The 22,035-nt window shown below is 36.0% G+C and overlaps 1 protein-coding gene across 2 annotated transcripts; it reads left to right on the forward strand.

Annotated features, from left to right (window-relative positions):
• The first annotated feature begins 460 nt into the window (after nucleotides 1–460).
• Nucleotides 461–21,975, forward strand: LOC101251225 (DNA gyrase subunit A, chloroplastic/mitochondrial). Of its 2 annotated transcripts, XM_069288458.1 has the most exons (28): nucleotides 481–1,069; nucleotides 1,820–1,889; nucleotides 1,994–2,059; nucleotides 3,719–3,820; nucleotides 4,404–4,448; nucleotides 4,538–4,636; nucleotides 4,776–4,862; nucleotides 5,554–5,624; nucleotides 6,561–6,669; nucleotides 6,762–6,824; nucleotides 8,822–8,887; nucleotides 9,031–9,119; nucleotides 10,278–10,326; nucleotides 10,612–10,698; nucleotides 11,955–12,048; nucleotides 12,201–12,271; nucleotides 12,363–12,452; nucleotides 12,918–13,043; nucleotides 13,137–13,294; nucleotides 13,586–13,667; nucleotides 13,743–13,767; nucleotides 13,888–13,907; nucleotides 13,988–14,089; nucleotides 15,962–16,098; nucleotides 17,029–17,149; nucleotides 17,293–17,347; nucleotides 17,450–17,549; nucleotides 21,312–21,975. In XM_069288458.1, exons 1-28 carry the CDS (start codon nucleotides 636–638, stop codon nucleotides 21,433–21,435), a joined length of 2,742 nt encoding a protein of 913 aa, XP_069144559.1. In that variant the 5' UTR covers nucleotides 481–635; the 3' UTR covers nucleotides 21,436–21,975. The 2 variants fall into 2 exon arrangements, with proteins under 2 accessions (XP_004230064.1, XP_069144559.1); XM_004230016.5 differs by having other exon boundaries at nucleotides 461–1,069; nucleotides 13,743–13,907.
• Nucleotides 21,976–22,035: the final 60 nt, after the last annotated feature.

Raw genomic sequence — 22,035 nt, forward strand, 5'->3', positions numbered from 1 at the left:
ATACATTTTTGCCACACAGAAGCATTCGCACTGCTCCGCGATCTACAACTTGCAATAGATTATAATTTCACATCATTGCAAATTAATATAGCTGTCAAACAAGACTTTCAACATATCCAAGACACATCTAACTCTCATGTGTTAATTTTTGATAATTGTATGCACATCCTCTTAATGATCCATCACGTGCACATGTGTACACAGAGCAAAATGAAGTTCCTAACAAAATGACACATTTTGATTCGCGAATCAATGGTGACAACATCAACATAAACATATTTAATCAACCCCTATTTTTATCACGAATCACCTAAAATTCACTCTTTGTGTCTCAATAATAGAAAATTCTAGCTTTTATATACGTTTTTACTCTGAAATTAATAATAAGTTGATCTACTATATAAAAAAAACTTATTTTTATATTTGATATAAAATTTGAAATATTTCTTTTTTAAATTTCACATATGGTAAAACTTACCCAATTTTGGGCAAAACCCCACTTAAGATAGGCATCCAGCCAAGGTCCCTAATCTTGGCGCGCAATAAACCCTTCTCCAAAATCACTAGGGTTTTAGCACACTTCAATCCGACATATCTTCGTCCCCAACATAGCTGAACTTCTTCAGCTTCTATGCATGAAACTTCACACGCTTAACCCTCAAACCTCATTTGTACAATCCAATTCCATGGCCTTTTCAACTGGCATTCGTCTATTACGCTGCTACCACCACCAATTCACTTTCACTGCAATACCATCTCGCTTCTCGGGGCTCCGAAAAGCCTCGTCGGAGCTCCGGTTTCTTTCATCAGTTACTCCGTCGAGGAAGCATGTCCGACCGGTAAGTGCCCGGCGGAAAGTCACTGAAGAGGAGGTTGGAGAGGAAGGTAATGGAAGTGTTGTTCTTAGAGATAGAGACGGAAATGAGGGCGGAGGAGGGGAGAGAATTGTACATACCGAGCTTCACAAGGAGGCTACTGAGGCATACATGTCTTATGCAATGTCAGTGCTGCTGGGTCGCGCTTTGCCTGATGTTAGGGACGGGTTGAAGCCAGTGCACAGGCGAATACTGTGAGTTTTCTTAGTTGAGAAATGTGTGGATAAATGGAAGTAACCGAAGGGATAATGGTGTATTAAAGCTCATTTTGGAGGAATTGGAAAAAATTACTCTAGTTTCGCTAGTCTTTGTTGCTTATTTTTGGTGATTCTCAGAGCTGAACCAGACACATGTTACTTTATTTGTGGAAGAAATTGTAGACATGACTAGAAGCTGTGCCTAATATACTCCTAAACTTAATTTTTCTATGTCAAAATAAGATATCTAATAACATAAAATTGTTTTGACTTTTTTGGTAAGCAGTAACTTTTTAGAGGGGTCGAGGAGAGCAATATGATATTTCAGTTGTCCCAGCCTTGGTGATTGAATTACATATACCTGTGCTTGTGGGAGTTGACATGTCTCCTATGGAATTAGTCGAGGAGGTGTGGGCAAGTTGGCCCGGACACCAAAACTATTAAAAGAAAATACTACTCACTCAATTCTGAAAATGTATATGAGCAATGCATTTCTGGGTATACACCTTATCCCACTTTTGCTAACAACAAACTTTTACTGTAAAAGAATATACCCACAAGCCTAATCTTCTATCTGATTCATGTTGATCACGTGCAAGTGTGTAGAACTAACTTCTAATTTGAAAATGTGGACTAGAGGTTTGTTTGGTAAAGCTTTCTTTGCTTATATTAGATGTTTCTGTAATATTTGCCTTCTTATCCTTTGAATCTGTGCTGGATTTATAAGTCATCATATTTTGGCGACAGATATGCAATGCATGAGTTGGGGCTTTCTTCTAAGAAACCGTATAAAAAATCTGCGAGAGTTGTTGGAGAGGTTGTAGTCCATCTCTTCTTTCTCCTACACATACATGATATCTGCTGGAAGTACTCGTGCCATCCCTATTGCAAGTATCTTATTGCCTTTTTCTCCTATTTAAGGTTCTTGGTAAATTTCATCCTCACGGAGACAATGCAGTCTATGATTCCTTGGTCCGAATGGCCCAGGTAATGTTCCAATAAACTAAATCTTACCAAAGGATTATCAATGTCCAATAGTTGTATAAAAGATTCATGCTTGTAAGTATTAATTTTGAATGTAAACCTTTAACTTTTCTTGAAGACAAATTATTTAGTGTTAGTACAATATAGAAGCTTTCTTGAGAAAGAAAAGTATATCGAAATAGAGCTCAATGGATACAGATTATTCATAATGCCTTCCCAACTAACTTGGTATTGCAGCTCTGTTGAATGATTCAATTAGTTTTTTTTTTTTTTTGATAAATGCTTTTTACAGAAACACTCTACCTTCCCTTTTTCCATAAAGATCACCACACTCTACCTTATTAATGTCCTAAATTCATTTTCCCGTTATACTCTAGAACCTCAGAAATCATGAGCAAGGAGGCTAGGACCAAGGATAAATTAAAGGAGAAAAAGGTAGGCTAAGTAGTTTTTTGTCGTAAAATTAACTGAAGCAGACTGTTCTGTTGATCTACATCTCTGAATGAGCATATATTTTGCGAGAATGAAAACTCAGCCTCTGTCTGCTGTTAATCCAAAAATATCTTCTCAATAAGAATTCACGAGTATCTGTGAGGTATTTTTATATATATTGGGGTGGGGTGGGGTGTTGCCGGGGAGGAATAGGCATGCTATCTGAAGTCAGTTGGTCATCCATTGGCAGAGAAGATCTTAGGAGATCCCAAAGAGTCAATCTATCTCTTGTGGGAGGATATGTATTTGTACATCTGAAAAAAAGGGTGACAAACTGCTTTATCTCCTCCTGTAAAATGTTAAAAGTAGTTCCTCTAATGGAAAGCTTATGTGGATCTTGCTGGACAAGACCTCTTTATAAGTTCATTTTGGTGGTGCTCATAATTGTAGGACTGTAAAGTTCCTATGACCTAAATGAGCCCCGAGTATCTAGATCTTGAGTTCACCATAGAACTCATCATTAAGTGCTTGGACTAGATCATAAAAGTGGATTTTCCTCATTTTCCAGTTGGGATCCTGAGTGCACCCAATATTTTTTTCCTTTTTCGTGTGTTTGGCTGCTTGGAGAGCTGTATTAGCTGTTAGAATTTGAGGAAGAGGAGCATCATACATGTCAGCTGGTGTTGTATGTGTAAATGTTCAGGAGAGGATGTAGAGCACTTACTATTACATTGTCAAGTAGGTATGTATCTGTGGTGGAGGTCCTGAACTGGTTTGGAATACAGTGGGTTTTGCCAAGAACAATAAAGGAGGTAATGTATAACTGGGTTTTCGGAAGAAGGAGAACAAGACCCAAGGCATGGGATGTAGTTTCACTAGCAATTAATGGTTAGTTTGGATTGAGTGGAATAGAAGAGATTTTGAAGGGGTAAAAAATGATTGTACATGTGAGGAGTAACCTCTTATCTCTAGTTTCTTTCGGGTGTACCCATGAGGCTATTTTTTGCATATATGATTTTGGTGACCTTTGTAGAGAACCATATTTTGGTTTTGGTTTCTCTACATTTTTATATACTACTTGTATTTGGGGATATACCTTCCATTAATAAAATTAATTTACCTTATGAAAAAATTGGCCTAGGTTTTTTCTGCTCTACATTTTGCAGTGTGCTTGGCTCTACTGGGTATTATTTACTTTTATTATAAGGTTTGTAATATAATGTTTTTCAGGATTTTTCCTTACGGTCTCCACTCATTCGAGGGCATGGAAACTTTGGTTCAATTGATGCAGATCCTCCTGCAGCCATGCGTTACACTGAATGCCGTCTGGAAGTAGGTTAAACTAGCTTTTATATGTTCTCTGAATCTTTGGTTGTGCTTTCCATTTGAAAATCGTTGCTTCGTAATAAATTCCGAGAGACTCGAATCCTAAAGGCTATGAGTATGCACAAATGAGACTCATGCATAGAATGCGTTTGATAGTGGTAGAGAATAAAAACTAGGATCTCCTATCTTTTCCTGAATCTAGTCAGAAATATCGGTTTTATCACCGTTCAAAAGTCATAAATTTTGATAAATTCAGCTATATGATTACATAGTTCAGATAAAAGTTCTATGTCTGATTTTCTATGTAGCAGCTTTCTTTATGTCATAGTGAAACTGATGTCCGAAACCTGCATATGTTTTTACTTCTCAAGGATCTTAATAAATGCATATCACGTGACTAATTGCTTTTTGGCTTATGCTTTTTTTTTTTTTTTAAAAATTCCGGGTTATTCTTTTAAATTACTGATATTACTTCCTTGTGGGAATTAATAGCGATGAATTGTTCCAAACGGCTATGTTTATTACTGTCGCTACAATTTCATTAACATTCTCTTGGAAATATATTAAGCTCATCATTGTTCCTTCTCAGGCACTCACAGAGGCCATGCTATTAGCAGACCTGGAGCAGAACACAGTCAGTTTCTCTTCTTAAAATGTGTAATAAGTTACAGTGAACGGATGCTCTGTCTTGGGTTTCCTTACACTATGGTTGATGTGTTGCAGGTAGACTTTGTCCCAAATTTCGACAACTCTCAGAAAGAACCATCGTTACTTCCTGCTCGTATTCCTAACTTGTTGTTAAATGGTGCTTCTGGGATTGCGGTGAATCATTGACTCACTTGTTAGCTATTTAGTATCTTTTTATGGCCCCATATTCTAATGTCCTGTTTCCAGCGGGCAATTAAATTTCAGAAGCATTTCTCAAATGTGATAAGTTTTTTCCACACTCTGCTGTTTTCAGGTTGGCATGGCTACCAATATTCCCCCCCATAATCTTGGGGAGCTTGTGGATGCGCTATCTGCACTGATTCATAATCCAGAAGCCACGGTAGATATATACCTCTTGATACATGCTCATAGATTATGGATATATCCTCTTGCCTCCTCCTTACTTTTTTTTTTTTGTGTGTGTGAAATCACTTTTTGCTTTCCTTCGTAATGAAAAAAGAAGAGTGGATAGACAAGTGTTCAAAATGTTTGTTGTCTGTTATACCAATTATATATTAATTTCCATGTTAGGTTTTTGTGTTATAACCCTGGTCATCAACTTCATAACCATCACCTTATGAAACAAAAAACATTGTTGTTTGGCAATGTTTTTAGGTGCCAAATGCTACTTCTGTACGACTTGCAGTAAGATTCTGATATATACATCTGGATTTGTTGTTTTCCCTTGTAGTTCTTGTGTGAATTTTATTGCCTTGCAGAATAGGAGGATTATGTACATAATCATTGTCTAATTATTGAGCATTCACATACTGGGAGCTTTTATGTGTTTCAAGTTTAATATATATAACTGAATCTTGTAATATGCAAAATTGTTCAAAGTTGTCTGTGTTGTGTTCCATTCCTTTCTGGGGTTTTGGTTGTTCTGTTTTGTGTTCCATTCCTTTCTGGGGTTTTGGTTGACTGTTGAAATTGGAATCATTTCATAGCTTTAGACCATTATTTGAACAACAGAGCTTTATATACTTAATTGTGTGAAGACTGCGATAACTGTCTTCTTGTTTTCTATCTAGCTGCAAGAACTGTTGGAGTACATGCCTGGTCCTGACTTCCCAACTGGCGGAATAATTATGGGCAACATTGGGTAGGTTTTCTGAGCTCCTACTTATTTCTCTTCCCACTTGCCACTTACTCATAAATATGGAAGAGAACATATCATAGAGTCCTTGTTTTAGCTCACGGATACTTTACATAAGCAGGAGTAGTGCTTTTTATACTTTTGGATGAGCTTAGTACTTAAAATCCCCTTATTGCGGCAGTTCCTTGAAGATCCTCTAAGACTTCTGACATGTGACTGCTGTTTTGGTGGATAACACAAAGAAAATTGATGATGTATGTCTAGTGTATAAATGGGTCTTAGATGTGTCTACTGTCTAGTCCCTTATCTTTAGGTTGCCATATTTGAGAATAGGTACCTGTGGTAGTTGTTTCTTATAAGAATAGGTACTTGTGGTAGTTGTTTTTCTTTAACAATATATGATTGGCTAGGAAGTCATATAGTGCTTAAAGCATCTACTCAGCTGGAATATTGCTTGATCGTTCCTTATGCCCTTTTTCTGAAAGTGTTAAAAAATAAATTTTATCCTCAGAGGTTTGGCGGTTTGGTAATTTCATGGCTACACAGTGGAAAGGAATGAACCTAGATATACTTGTAAAAAAAGTTCATTTGGTTTGGCAATCCTTTTGTTAGAAATTGTTAGTTTATATCAGTACATGGCTCTTCTGCTGCATTTCATGTTTTGATGGTAATCTACTCCTTGAGAGATCATCCTTTTTTTAAGCTAGTGATAAAATTTTATAATCTGATTGTTCTCTCCTATTGGTTCGTGAGAGTTTGAGGCGCATTTCCATGCCATTGTACATTTTCTTGTTTCCTGAGAACTTAAAGTCCATCTTCCTAGAGATTTTCTTTTGTTTCCTTTCACTAGGAAGGTTAAGATCCCTAGCGGAATGAAATATATGGTCTTTTATTTATGCAAGATTGAACAGTGTGACTGATTTATATTCTTTGTCTGTAAAGAATTTTGGAGGCATATAGGACTGGAAGAGGACGAGTAGTAATTCGAGGGAAGACTGATATTGAATTACTCGACGCCAAGACAAAACGTGCTGCAATAATTATCCAAGAGGTTCCTATCTCTGTTTTTTTAGTATATTTATGTTAGAAGTGGATGTTTGCAATTTTAATCTGGTTGATATTTGCTTCTTATAAATGAAACAGATTCCTTATCAAACAAACAAAGCGTCCCTTGTTGAGAAAATTGCTGATCTTGTGGAAAATAAGGTACCTTTCTGATTAGTAACGTGTGTTTTTGTTATTAGACTAGGGATTTCATGGGAGTAGTCACATGTTTGGCCAAGCATACAAAATCTACTTATTTTGAAAAGTGCTTTTAGCCAGGAGTGCTCTTTGAAAAAGTGAAAAGTATTTTTAGAGGATAGAAGTTCGTGTTTGGTAATCAATTTGTAAAACACATTTGCTGATATTAGAGCAACAATTTGTGTTTGGCCAAGGTTTCAAAAAAATTTTTTTTTTGGGGGGGGGGGGAATCTACTTTTTTCAAATTATGAAAAACACCCTATGACACATTATCAAAAAAAAGAAAAAGAAAAACAACTTATGCCAATACTTAGAAGCACTACTTTTCCTAAAAACTTTTTCAAACACCTCAACTCTGTAAAATAAGCACTTCCTTGAAAATACACAAACTCTTGGCTCCCCAAGCAGGCTATTAGTTGGTGCGACTCCAGTTGGCTCACATGTTTGCATAAGCCTGCTTCTCTACCCTTCTCTCAATTATATACCAAGCTCCTTCCGGAAAAAGAGAACAAATGTTCAATGTGTTACTTTGGTTAGTGCCACTAACTTAGTGGCATATGTTATTGTTGCCCCTCTCCACTTATTTCCTGTCTCTTTGTGTAAGAAGGAAAAAAATCCACTTACTGATATACTTTACTCTGTATCCTCAAAAGATATACTTTACTCTGATGAGCAAGGTATGTTGTTGTGTTTTCCCTTCTTTCAGAAGAATAAACTTGTTATGGTTTTCTCTGCACCCTTGTTATCTTGATAGTTGATATCCTTCCCCTTTCTGACATATCTGCTATTTGATTTTAAAAAAATTATCTTGCCTGTTTTATCTGTACATATAATAAGTCTACGCTAAGTAGATGCTTGCTTCCACGACCACAGTGATATACCATGTAGTGGGGCTACATGACCACCTAGATGTCACTTATTGTGCCTATTTGGTTTCCGTCCATCCTCTGTGAACCAGTTGTTGGTGGGAGGTGGCATGTTGGAATTAGCCGAAGTGGCCACAAGTTGGCATGGACACTACGGTTATCAACAAAAATAATTACAGGGGCTAAAAAGGACTGGGAAATTGGATTTCATACTGTTTATTCTGTATACAACTACTATTGACTCAACGAAGGGATAGTTGAAAATGGAAGGGACTGACAGCCAACAGAGAGTTTGAGGTAAATGTTTTAGCAGTCTCATGCAGAAATATGATAGATGATAAATTCCATTGAAGGCTCTTTGGAATCTTGAAGCACTTAATGGTTACAGTGTTCTATGGTTATCAACATGGGAGTCCATTTTTACTGTGGGCAGTCTACAAAAAATAAATAAGCTATATAGTAGATGGTTTGCTTAACTGAGACATGGTCAATGGGGATTCAAATAGCGAATTCCAACTTGGTCGGGATGAGGCATATAAGTTGTTGTATCTGGTGTTGCTTTTCATATTTTTGTTGTCTGCTAGTTATTTTCATCTGGTGTAAAGGAGCTCCCTAAGCAATAATATTCTATGTTTAGAGAATTACCCTCTCTTTCTGACACGGCATTTTATGTGGAGCAGAATCTCAACACTTTTGAAGAGTGCAGATTTCTTTAGGGAAGCATCCCTGTTTCTCTTCCTTCTTTTGTGGGAAATACACATGCCATCTATACTTAATGTATATCAAAATTCACACCATCTCCCTTGATATATACTGATTCTGCAATGTTGTTACCTTGGTTCTTAAACTTCGACACAGATCAAATTTTTTAGCCTATTGTAACTGTAGCGTTCTATAAGCATGGGGTCCTTCCTTTGTTTAATTTAGTGTCTAAATATGTAGTTTCAGTAGTTTTCTTTAAGTTTGTTTGAATCTTCATTAGTATACACTTAGCTTTGCTGGAACGTGCTCTTATTTTCTAAGTTCCTCTGATATCTTGATTTGGTCAAGGGTTGAACACAGCACCTGATTTGTTTTTGTTCCCTTTCTTGTCAGACTTTGGAAGGAGTAAGTGATATCCGTGATGAGAGTGATCGATCAGGAATGCGTGTAGTCATTGAGGTAGTGAGAACACTAACATTCTCTCTTTCTCCAATTTATCCATGTCATCATATTCCATGGCTCATTTGTAATGATTAAATATTTTTTTCTAAATGTATTAATGTTTAGCACTGATTGATCGTTGGCTTTTAATTGTTTTCCAGCTTAAAAGAGGGTCTGATCCAGCCATCGTGTTGAATAATCTTTACCGTCTTACTCCTCTGCAATCCAGTTTTAGTTGCAACATGGTCGGGTAAGTGATTATCACCCCCTTTAAGAGGCTATATATTTGTTTGCAAAAGAAGGAAACTCCAGCATCTGGAACACTCTGTTACGATTAGATTGCCCCCTGTAACCGATTGCATGATAGAGGCGTTTTCTCCTATAGACTGCCCTGAAGTCCTATGATATTGATATCGGAGGCGTTGAAAGTTATTCTTCAAGAAGTACAATAATAGCTTTCCGCCTGTTGCTTTCTGTTTTTGCTGCTCTTTTTTTTTTTTCTTTTTTGTAAATGATAAGGTTAATATTGCTGATGTCTTCAGTACTAAGATGGTGCTGAAGAAGTAAACTCCAAAAAGCTAGAAAGCAAAAGTGTTCCTGTCTCTCTGTGCATGGAACCCACAAAATATATCAAGGTTTCCATATCAATTACAAGGTCCATATTACACTGACAAGCAAACTGAACAGTCGGCTTTCTTTATTTTAGTTAATCTCTTCTGACATTCCAAGCTAAAATATTAAGTTTCATATGATAGCTCTAGAGTATATGCTCTCTCTGCTTGAAATTTCTTCTCCATGCCTGACTCTTGGCATAGTTAATTGAACACGAGACATTTTGAGTTCTCTTGTTCTCCAAGGTTTTGGTGTATTGTCCGACTGCGATGTACTGCCAGATGCATTTTCAGTCTCCAGCTTTTATGACTTCTATCAATAGTGTTAATGACGTTTGGACATATTCTTATTTGAGCAGAAGTCAATATATCTTCTTTTCTCTTAACATATTTGCATTAATGAAATTGTTTGTCCATGAAAAAGAAGTACTTACATTTATTATAGTCCTCTATAGGCAATAGTAGACTGAAGATGCCCCTCTTAATAATTAAGCTGATACTAATAGCATACTAATGGCAAATGAAATGAAGTTGGTTGCAACTGAGTTCTCAAAATTTGACATTATTAACTAGTATATGTCTATTGCTGAGGTCACAATTTTATAGATTGCAATGCAATGGGTCTTAAATGCATTTTCACATGCTGTTTTTTCGGCTTATGAGGTTTAAATTGTCCTCAATGTCTATTTTAGTTCTTTCCATATCTTGCTTGATCGTATTGAATTCCACGTTGCTCACTGCGATCCATACTTGTTTCATACCATTACCTAACTACTTATCACTCAACATTTCTTCAGTATTCTCAATGGTCAACCAAAGCTGATGGGGTTAAAAGAATTGCTCCAGGTGACAAATGTTTCCTGTAATATGATGAATGGTTTGTATGTATATAATTTCACTTTTCATTAAAGACTGTTTAAGCAATGACTGTGTAAGTTTTGTCTTTTCTGTAATCATCTCTATTTTTCTCCTTTTGTTTCCTTCTTCTTTCCATCCCAAATTGATATAATAACATTATGTTTTCCAATATCTTAATGTTATTTGTTTGATGTCCCTTGATAATTACAATCAAGGTGATCTTTGACTTGTATCATCAATACATTAATTGTTATACCTTTTTGCATCTGGCAGGCATTTTTGGATTTTAGATGCTCTGTTGTTGAAAGGCGGGCTAAGTATAAACTTTCACAAGCACAAGAAAGAAACCATATTGTTGAGGTATGTTAGTTTGTCCTTTTCCCCCCTCTTTGATCAGAGGTCTTTACAACAATAACATACCCAGTGTAATCTCACCGGTGGTGAGGTGGTGTCTGGGGTGGGGAGTGTAGTCTGTGTAGAGTATACACAGACCTTAACCCTACCTCGTGGAGGTAGAGAGGCTATTTCCGTTCGACCGTCGGCTCAAATAAAGCATATCAGAGCAATTTGAAAAAGAAAACCCAGAAGTGAAGAAGAATGGCAAATAATAGTGAAATATTACTAGTATTCTTGAAAAGAGGAACAGTAACAAAAACAAATAATGCGACAACCAAAGCACTTCATCAGAAGCCGTACAATGTTATAATTAAAACACTGGAAGCCTAAACTTCTAAAGCTATATATCGTCTCACATTAGACAAATATCATATGAGTATTGTGTTTGACACCTAGGAATAGGATAGTCGTGTACTCTATTTTATCTTTATGGTAGTTTGCTTTTCTTATTTCTCTACATGGTGTCTGAGCCTCTACTATCATTGAAGAGGCCTAAACAGGTTCTGCCTGCGAGAAGGCACGGCTTACGCCAGTTACCAGGAAAAAGTTCTTTTCCATTCTGTAATTTCCTTCTTGGGATATCATTCCTTCTTCCAGTAACCGTTTGATGGCAAGCGCCTATTCTGATCACTGTTCTGGAAGTGCCATACTTTCTTTCCTGCAACAGTTTGGCAAAAATGCCTCTTGCTGACAGCTGGTCTTGCAGCAAATTTTCCTATGAATTTTTGGCAATTGAAACTTTTTGTTGAGTTTATCTGTCATAAGGACATTTAGGTGATTTTCGGGCAGTTTTTCAAGCAACCATTCCTGTAACTATTTACTTATCTTTTTCAAGTATTTTTATCAAATAAACTCTAGTTGGTACAGACTTTGGGAGAGCGTGTTGATAAGTCTCTAGAATGCTGGAGTCAGAACATTTGAAAGCTTAAGGTTTTTAGGTTAGATAGTCATAAATTGGACAAATTTTATATGAGTAGTTTCAATTTACTTCTCTCAAAAATCAGTATGTGTTTGGCACGTGTAAATAGGTATGTCTTGTTTCTATCAAGTCATCTATAGATCTGATGATTTATTGTACCTCCATAATATTTATTAACAATTTGGATCTCTTTTCTCTTTAGAAGTTTTGGGCATAACTCAACTCCAAGTAAAATATGCTGAATTTATGAATAAAGGTTCTGAATTTACCCCCCCCCCCCCCCCTCCTGTTGTGATTTAAGGGTATTATAATTGGGCTTGATAACTTGGATGAGGTCATCAATACAATCAGAAAAGCATCAAGCCATGCGCTCGCAACTGCCAATTTGAGAAAAGGTAACAGTATTACAGATGTATATCTTCATGTTGCTAGATTTTTCACTATTGCCTGATCATAATTGTGTTGGAAATTGTATTAGCTTTTCTTTTTATAATTTTCTAACAGCAGGAAATCACTGCCAAAATTTCTTATCAACCTGCACTTGCAGAATTTGAATTGACTGAAAAACAAGCTGAAGCTATATTAGATATAAGCCTGAGAAGGCTTACAGCACTCGAGGTATGTCATGAGGCTGCATTTGGAAATTTGATGGGTGCTTTAGTTGTTATTGAACTCCATCCAACATTCTGTTTCTGTATCGATAATGCAGAGAAATAAGTTTGTCGACGAGGGGAAATCCTTGAGAACACAAATTTCCAAGTTAGAGGAACTTTTGTCTAGTGAGAAGCAAATACTCCAGGTAGCCTCGTGAGAACTGGGTTTTGTTCTTCTTATCAAGCTTAGCTATAATTTAATGCTCTTCTACCATTTTGGTTTTTTAAAGAATCAAGATGCCAGATGTTTGTCTATTTATTGGTTGTTCTTGTACCATTATTTGTCAAGAAGTCGAATTTATGTTCCTTCCACTCGTACATAATTCTTTTAACAATCTAATAGAAATACCCAGCTTATGAAATACGCAGTAGAAGCAACCTGTTACTACTGTTTAGCAAGTTAATTCATTTTGGATATTGCTCCTTTTCTTCATTTGTGTTTGTCAGCAATTTAGGGGTGGGGTGGGGTGCTTCAAATAGGTCGTATATTGATATTTTGATTGTTCACCTCCTTATACTATGCCATTTAGATGTAATTTAGTGATACTCAATTACCTTGTTAGTTGACATTTGTCTCCTTGCTTTTCAATTTTTGCAATATGAACAACTAGTTGATTGAAGAAGAGGCACTTGAAATAAAGGACAAGTATTTCACTCCGAGGCGTTCACAGTTAGAGGATACAGACAGCGGTGATCTTGAAGATATAGACGTGATTCCGAATGAAGAAATGCTACTGGTAATCAACCTGCGCTCTGTCTAGGTTTCAAGGTTTTGTGTTGCTTTTTTGCTTTCCACTTTGTTTTTTATTTCTGTTTCTCCTTGATTTCAGGCAATTAGTGAGAAGGGATATGTTAAACGGATGAAACCTGACACGTTTAATCTACAAAATCGAGGGACTATTGGCAAATCAGTTGGTAAATTAAGAGTAAATGATGCGATGTCTGATTTCCTTGTTTGCCGGGCCCATGACAAAGTTCTCTATTTTAGGTAAACTTGCTTTCACCTTTTTACCTGCGTTTACTAGATTTTTTCAGCATATAAAATGGAGCAAATATATAATTGTTTTTCTGACATTTTGCTTTCCCAATTTATATTTATGGAAGAGGGAACTTGGTTTGAGTGGATTTTGTATCCTTACAATCCTGTTCATTGTCTCATTAATTACATCATTGTTAGCCCTCAATATATTTTATTCAGTTCTGTGTTAGTGGGTGACTTAGCCAATGATGGGCACACAGATGTTCTTATTTCAATGTTTGTTTTGATTCTAATTGGCAGCGATAAAGGTACCGTGTACTCTTCTCCAGCTTACAAGATTCCTGAATGCAGCCGAACTGCAGCTGGCACTCCTTTAATTCAGGTCAATATTTACCATCTACAGAAAGCTTTACTTGTTGCCTTCATTACCTAATTTCTCATTCTTTCCCTTGATCAGATATTATCCTTGTCTGATGGCGAGAGAATAACTTCAATTATTCCTGTTAGCGATTTTGCGGGAGATCAGTATCTTGTGATGCTTACTGTGAATGGATATATCAAAAAAGTATCATTGAACTATTTTGCCTCTATTAGGTCTACAGGAATAATTGCGATTCAATTGGTTAGTCTGCTCCTTTCTTTCCTTTGAATTAGGATTCTTGGTCCCAAAGCAAGCTCAGACATGATACTTTGATCTGACAGGTCCCAGGTGATGAATTAAAATGGGTGAAATGTTGCTCAAATAATGATTTTGTTGCAATGGCTTCACTAAATGGAATGGTGATTTTGACGCCTTGCGCAAATGTAAACTCTCTTGTTCTTTTATTTCATGGGTACCTTGTTTTCTGCCTTTGTTATTGTTTGTTGTGCTGCTGTGCCAAAACACAAAATTAATTGGTGCTTCAGTTCATGCAGAAACAAGTTTGTTAGTGGCATAAGATTCTATTACAGGATCTGAATATTTGTACTTGTTCTAATCAGCATACTGGGTACTTAATCTGTGCATTTGTGTGCGTGTGGAGAGAGAGAAAGAGAGAGAGAGAGAGAGAGAGGTTGCCTACCTGTTGCAGTCTGGCTGCAGTTTTTGTACTTAATCAGTTGAGATACATACATAATTTGTAGTGAGATTATTTAAAGAATATAGAATGTTTGCTTTCTCATGATAGATGGAACATAACTGTCTCAAATAGATTTACTTTTGCATCTCTTCGGTGAGATTTTTTTTGTTGGTAAATGGTAACCCATGCGATTCTTTTTGTGAGTTAAGGGAATTGAGATAGTGGAAGTCTCTTGTGCTGGATGATGAATAGAGAGCTGTCTTGGAAGGATATGTAAAGGGTTCCAATGCTGTGGTTAGGGGTATTGATGGTTTGGTTCAGTTTTTCCCTAGAAGGAAACAAAACCAATTTAAGTGGGTTTTTGTTGCTTTGGTTGTTGTTAGTTTATTCGGTTCTTGTTGGGCCTTTTATAAAATACATGACAATATTGTTATCTTTGTCAAAAAATACATGACAACATACTTCCAAGCACATATTAGGTTGACTGTATATTTTGTTTTGGGTAAAGTAATTAATGATATTAGAAAGCATCAAGAAGATGCAAATTTACAAAAGCACTGGTGCAAGAAAACTGCTTTAAACAGAAATATATGGAGCTAGCTTGGCAAAAACCTGTGAAACAATCAAAAGGGAACTCTACTACTCTACTGTACTAGAGATAGGGGACAAACAAAATACAAAAAGTTATCCACACTGTTTGCACTGTCAAGTCTCCTCAATAACCAGCTGGCATAAGCATCCTAGACATTTAGGTTGACTATATTCCAACAATAGTACCAAATCAAATACTCTTTGAAAAAAAAGGAAACATATTATATTCTAAGTTATATATGCAGCTTCCTCCAAAAAATCTTATGCATTGTCCAAGAATTTAGCCATTTTCAAGAAACTAAAAAAATTCTTATAATGATGAATAACTAAATTACCCAGATAAATTATTTTGAACATGAAATAGATTTTTGGAATTATCAAAGTAAAAAAATTTCTAATCAAATTAGAAAGTGGAGGCAAAAAATTTGAATTACTATAGAGGCAATCACCTAGATTACGAACCAAGAGTGCAAAAGATTAACGAACATTAATGTGCATTGTTTGGAAAGAGAAATATGTGAGCTTTAGAAATAGAGTCGAGTTTCTCCCAGCTGAGTAGTTTCTGTTCTCTTATTTTCTTTTGGTGCACTTGTGAAGTTCCTGGTTGCATAGACTATTGGGCAGAGTTTATAGTTAACCATATTTTATCGTAGATTTGTTATCTTTTGGTATACGGTATACCCCTTGTATTCAACCAGTTATGGCCATGTTTAAGAACGAAACTACTTTTTCTTGATAAAAGAGAAGGGCATTTTATAGTTTGCAGCTGTCTTCAGAGATCTGGTTCCCCTTTTCCTTTTTTGTTTTTCTCGCTTTTGGATTTTGATATATATATGTTTTACTACGTAGGTAAGTGTGCTTACATGTGCACTCTTTCTAACTTCAATTTTATTGTGGATTCATTTCCATGATGAAATAGGTAGAGTGTTGGTATCACTTTTTTTTTCCTACATCTACATGTTACTGGAGTTATTCTTGATTCTTCTGATAACTTATTTTCCTTCATTTACTGTTAATTTCTGCACAGATAAGAGCACTTGGTAGAAATACTAGAGGCTCTGTTGCCATGAGACTAAAAGATGGGGATAAAGTGGCTAGCATGGACATTATACCAGATGCTTTGCAGAAGGAACTGGACGTGACCTTGGCAGTTCATCAAAGAAAGTAATCTTTCATCTATCACTCTGTATATCCTAGTTGTCTTGATTGTTGTTTAAGGCTAGCTTGATACCTGGTTAAGCCTGAAGTAATATGGACACCAGATCTGGTGAGTTGTTATGGTTTCATTTTGCTGAAATTGATGTTAGTGTGAATTAAGTTGGTAAAAGAGTGTTTGATTTTGTAGTACATCATCTAACATTCTTTAAAATCTTTTTTTGAAAATTGGTAACTTTTATTCTCAACATAAGGGCTGTTGCTGGCCACCTCCAAAAAACTATCAACAATGAGCCTAGGAAACTCAAACTAATTACAAGGATCTTAGGAAATCTACTGAATTACATCATCTATTTTTCCTTCTTTACAATAAAAATGGAACTTTGCAATGCAGTTCTCCGTAATCTTCTGGATGGAGTTAAATCTGTCCTCAAAGCACCTTCCATTCTTTTCCTTCCAAGTTGTCCACCAGATGCAGGAAGGAATTACTCTCAACCATCTCTTCTGTGATTTGCTATCTCCTCTTCTAATCCAAGTACTGAGTAGGTCTGATATATGTTCACGCATGGTCTCCTGTGAGGTTAAAGACCAGAGTTGAACAATCACCTTGCAATGCAGAAAAAGTTGGTTGTTTGTCTCTGCTTACCTTAGGGCTATCTGAAACTTCCTCTTTTGTAAAGCTTCATGTGTTAGCACTGACGGGTACTCTTCTGTGCTTTTCGCATCTCTGGTAGTCTCTAGGTTGATTTTTTCCCCTAGGCTGCTTCTTCTAGCACCATCGGCCCTCCAAAAATGATTATTATTACCAGCATGTCTTGCCTATTTGTTGCCCAAAAAACAGATGTCTTGCATTAATTGTTTTGAAAGCTTGCCTTATTTTTCTGTTGCCCTTTGATTTGTTTGTAACACTCTCTTTATCTTCAATATGCTGTGTACCAGTAAAAGGAGCATGAATGGCCCATGGCTGCTATTCGTGTCAGAAAGCGGTTATGGGAAGCGAGTTCCAGTTAGCAGATTCCGCACATCACCTTTGAATAGAGTCGGTTTAATTGGTTACAAGGTACACCATAATGCTATAAGCGAAAGTATAATCAAAGATAAAAATCCTTATCACTGCCTTTCCTCTCTTCATATGAAAAAGGAGGGAGGTTAACTTTTATTATCTTTGTTTAGTCAACTAATACGTCTGATGCATTTATTCAGTTTTCATCTGAAGATCGCCTGGCAGCAGTATTCGTAGTTGGATTCTCCTTTGGAGGTACCGTAATCCTTTGTATTCTTCTGCGTTGTTTGAATGTTTTGAATACTAGCAGACTTAAAATATTGTGGTAATAATAAATAATTGAAATGCTTTAAGCAGAAGATGGTGAGAGTGATGAGCAAGTTGTTCTTGTGAGCCAGAGTGGAACGGTGAATCGCATAAAAGTTCGGGACATCTCTATCCAGTCCCGGTATGCGAGGTATGTCAGTGTCTTGTAGCATTTGTCTTCTTTGATCTGTAGTGCTATAGTTTGCTTTTCAAGTATACAATTTCTGCAGCAGTACATTCTATGAATGCTGATTATCTGTTCATTAGAGTGCCTATAGGCTTAAGATCTATTTGTCGTTGTTGCCAGGAGTCTTATTGTCCTTACTTCTTTCATACGGATGTAGTTTGACTATATTTTAATACCATCTTGAGTTCTACGAAAGCTCAAAATCATTTTAGGTTAGAAGCTTGGGTCTATTGGCTTGCTCGAAAACTTATATTTAAATGATTTGACATCAGCCAACAAAAGACCCAGAAAAGTTGATGAGTGAAAAAGGAAAAGGGGTTTGTGCATAGGAGAGTGATAATGATGGAAACTAAGGGGTCGTTTGGTAGATTGTAGTGCCGGCAATATGAGCCCATATTTTGGTGACCCGCTCAAACGCCCATATTTTAATGGGTTGGGTGAGTGATTTTTAACATGGTTAAAATATGGGTTGATACCCATATTTGACCCATAAAAATATGGGTAAAGTATGAATTAGCCAAATGAGTTAAACTCCTAACTTTTATTCACTTAAAATTCATGATATCACTAAAAATAGTGTAACTTCTCTTCCTTTTGATGTTATTCTATAGAACTAGCTATTCTTCTCTCTAATTGAAAAGGTGAAGTCTTTGACCCTCCAAAAATATATAATTTAAATGTACATTTCTTTAGTTAATTATGATTACATTTTTTTAATTTATTTAATTTTATATTGGATAATCAATTATAGTGTAAAATATGCAAATCTTGTATTAGTGTTGGCATTGCTTAAAGTGCATTAAGCATGTTTTAGTCCTAAAATACAAATATTTATTTACTTTGAAATTAAAAATATTTTCATCTGGTTATTACATAAATTTATTTTATGTTGAAAAGTTATAGGATTTTTTTAAATTTTTATGATAGAATAAAACTAAATGAAGCATGTTTAACATTTCATCTAAAAAAAGACTAAAATATTTCTCCATATTGAATTCTTAAGTACAGTACTATTTATTCATCAAAATATGGGCAAACTAGTATTTTACCCGACCCATTGATTCCCAATCCATTTTTACTCATATCAAATATGGGTGGGTTGAATGATTACACGTTTTATGTTTACCCATTTTCAACTCGCTCACATTTGACCCAACCCGCCCATTTGCCACCTCTAGTAGAGTGTATAAAAATAATGCTAAATAGAATGTATTAGTAAAGCTTGCATTAGTAATGCTTGTGTTAGTTATACATAAAATATTTTTATGCATTGTTTGATTTGATGTATTAAGAAAAGTATGTTTTGTATAAAAATATTTATTTACAGAAGCATCCTCCACAACTATGGCGGAAAAGATGTAAAATTGCTTTTGAGGGATAATTGAATCTTTAACAATGCTCATGCATGTATTAAATCCTTTGCATTACTAATACTAAAAACCCATGGTGTAACCTCTTTTTTGAGATTGGTAACTGTTTCTATTTCTCTAAATCAGTACATGAGTTGTACTGAAAACCATATTTACATAATGAACTCTAAGGCATTGTCCTATCCCTATAATGAGCCTAAAACATCAATGATAGAGACAGTGTCATTAAAGTAGATCTGATTACACCAAAAACACTAAGTTAGAATACGATTCTGCATATTACTCTCCCTATCCTCAAAAACTCTTTAAGGTTTACAGATAGTCCACCAAATAGTAGCAGGAATGATTCTCGTGTTGATTCTGTTCTTTGCTTGTAATCCTGCTACTTCCCAACTGTATAAGGCCCCCTGCCATTCTACCAGGCATGACCCATGAGATGTTTTGAGCCTTGGGAATAGACTCCACAATTGGCCAGTGACCTTGCACTGGATGAGAAGTGATGAACTGTTTCTGCAGTTTCCCCCCCCCCCCCCCCCCCCAAAAAAAAACATCTAGAGCACGATGTAATCCCCATTTTCATCAAATTATTATCCTGTGTCAATACAGCTTCCTTAGCCAGTAACACACAAAACAGGTCACTTTGTGTAGGATCTTGGCCTTCCAAATATGTTTCCAGGGCCATTTGGGTGCCTGCACAGTTAGGTGGTTCAACTTCCTAAATGCTGCACTTACTTTAGAAGTCCCTTTATCGTTCCCCAACCACTGCAATCAGTCCTGCCCCGTCTCCAAGCCACTATATTGTTCAATGACGCTGAAGAATTCTACAACTCTTGGAATTCCCCAATCATTGAGGTGCCTTCTAAATATAATATTCCACCCATGAGGAGTCCACAATTCAGCTATTGTACTTTGTTGAAGAACCAGAGTGTGTATATCTGGGAAATGCATAAAAATATTTTATATATAACTAATACAAGCATTACTAATGTTGGTGTTTGGTTTGACTTCATACCATAATGATCGGATGGATTTCCATAAACTAACATCATAGGGAGTGGTAACTTCCTTTGTCATCCCATTGTCACTCTCTTCGTATTTTGCTTTTATGACAGAGCTCCATAAGTTCTTATTATCGTTTGAATAACCTCCAAAACCACTTCATTCTCAAAGTGTTGCTTTGATTCTTTAGGTCTACATAGCATAAAAAAACTTACCAAAAAGATTACTAATATACAAAAATAATGCAACTAGGACCCCTAAGTTACTACACTCTACCAAACGACCCCTAAGAGTTGAAATGTAAATGAGGGAAAAAGCATCGGAAGACTCTCAGCAATTCTATCTACAAAAGTAAAGAAGAAAATCAAGTTTCTCAGCTTTACAGTTCACTGATAAAAGTAGTACTCCCTCCGTCCCATTTTATGTAGCAACATTTGACCTGACACGGAGTTTAAGAAATAATGAAGACTTTGAAATGTTTACCAAATTGCCCTTCAAAAAAGTAAACTCACCTTTCTGTCTCCTCATAAATGTATTAGAGTATTTAAGTGGACCAACAAGGGTAAAAGAGGAATTGTACCTTTAAATATTACCATATAAGGAAATGTGACATTCTTTTTGGGACTGATCAAAAAGGAAATGGTGCCACATAAAATGGGACGGAGGGAGTAACAGTTATTGCAGCAGGGATAAGAAGATTGAAACCTTATACTCAAGAAACATGAGAAATATGAAGAGGTAGGGATTGAAATCCAACCCAGGAATCAACTCAAAAAACATAAATTTGTTATTGGAGCTTGATTCGGTGTGTAAAAATAGGAACAATACGTCGGTATAAGAAATAATAATATTTATATGCTTAAGAAATTCAAGTCTAGGGTAGCAGTTAAACTGTTGGAGTTTGTCTCTTGCACATATTCTGTACCTTCATTGTACGTTTTAACAAAATTATTCGCCATGAGAAAAAAAGAGCCAGACTGATTGTAAAGGTATCCAAATAACCGGAGATGTATAATATTACATCATCTGACTTCATGAGTCACAAGCAACTAGACATCAACTCTGTGGTACTGGTTTTCTATTTTTTCCTTATATCTACTGAAGAGAAACAAGATGCAGCCTAAGAGGGGCTACAGAAGAACTCTATATTCTCTATTTCACAAATGGAAATCATCTAGATTTCCTTAAATAGCTTAGTTGCACATAATTTCGATTGTGATTAAATTATGTTGACAACTTCAAAAGAAAATGAATGTATTATGGAGAAACAACACAGTACACTGAAGTGCTTTTGGCTCCTGATCAATATCTCAGATGTTACTTAGTCTCTAATATATTCTCTCTTACCATTCTCCAGAGGAGTAATTCTGATGCGTCTTGAGCATGCTGGGAAAATTCAGTCAGCCTCATTGATCTCAGCAGCAGATGCCGATTCAGATTCAGATCCTGAAGTTGAAGATGGAGCAGCAGTAGAAGCATAATGTCCCTACATTTGACCCGTATAACGTGCAGGTTATTTGCAGCGTGAGTAGCTGTAGGATGATGGTTACCATTTTGTACAGCTGATGATGTAATCTTGTAGATGCACTTGTGTACTTCTCTAAATATCCTTCTTTGATGGTTGCTGGGGAGATGTATCATTTTTTACTCGATAGGGAGGATCTAATCTGTGTCAATGGTTCTACTCTACTAGTTCGTCTTCCTGCTCTACCCCCATTCAAAGATATAAGGTAGGTAGTTTAGATCATCACGAAATGGTTACTGAAATTAATTTTGTTGATATACAGAAGATAATTTTATGTCTAGTGTTGTATGTTTCTAGTTATCAACAGATGAACTTTGAGATTGTCCCTTAAAATATAGCAAGGCCCTTTGAGAAGTTTTGGTATACGGCAGACAATGGTTTTCCATGTTCTGTTGCAAGTTTTGGATAGTTTTTCCCCATAATGTGATCGTTAAATAACTATATATTCCTTTTGTAACAATTTTGTTATTTAAGATATTGAATATTTTTAGTAGGATATTTGTGATGATTATCGACATGTTTGGATGTAAATAATACCCTTCTTTATTTTGGAAAG

Source organism: Solanum lycopersicum, chromosome 1, assembly GCF_036512215.1.
Source record: "Solanum lycopersicum chromosome 1, SLM_r2.1".
Taxonomy (NCBI): domain Eukaryota; kingdom Viridiplantae; phylum Streptophyta; class Magnoliopsida; order Solanales; family Solanaceae; genus Solanum; species Solanum lycopersicum.

Excerpts from the sequence above, each read along its gene's own strand:
- LOC101251225 (XM_004230016.5), top strand. The coding sequence starts at position 636 with ATGAAACTTCACACGCTTAACCCTCAAACCTCATTTGTACAATCCAAT. Across the intron at positions 1,890-1,993 it reads CTGCGAGAGTTGTTGGAGAG|GTTCTTGGTAAATTTCATCC; the intron begins GTTGTAGTCCAT and ends CTCCTATTTAAG. Across the intron at positions 10,699-11,954 it reads AAAGAAACCATATTGTTGAG|GGTATTATAATTGGGCTTGA; the intron begins GTATGTTAGTTT and ends TTGTGATTTAAG.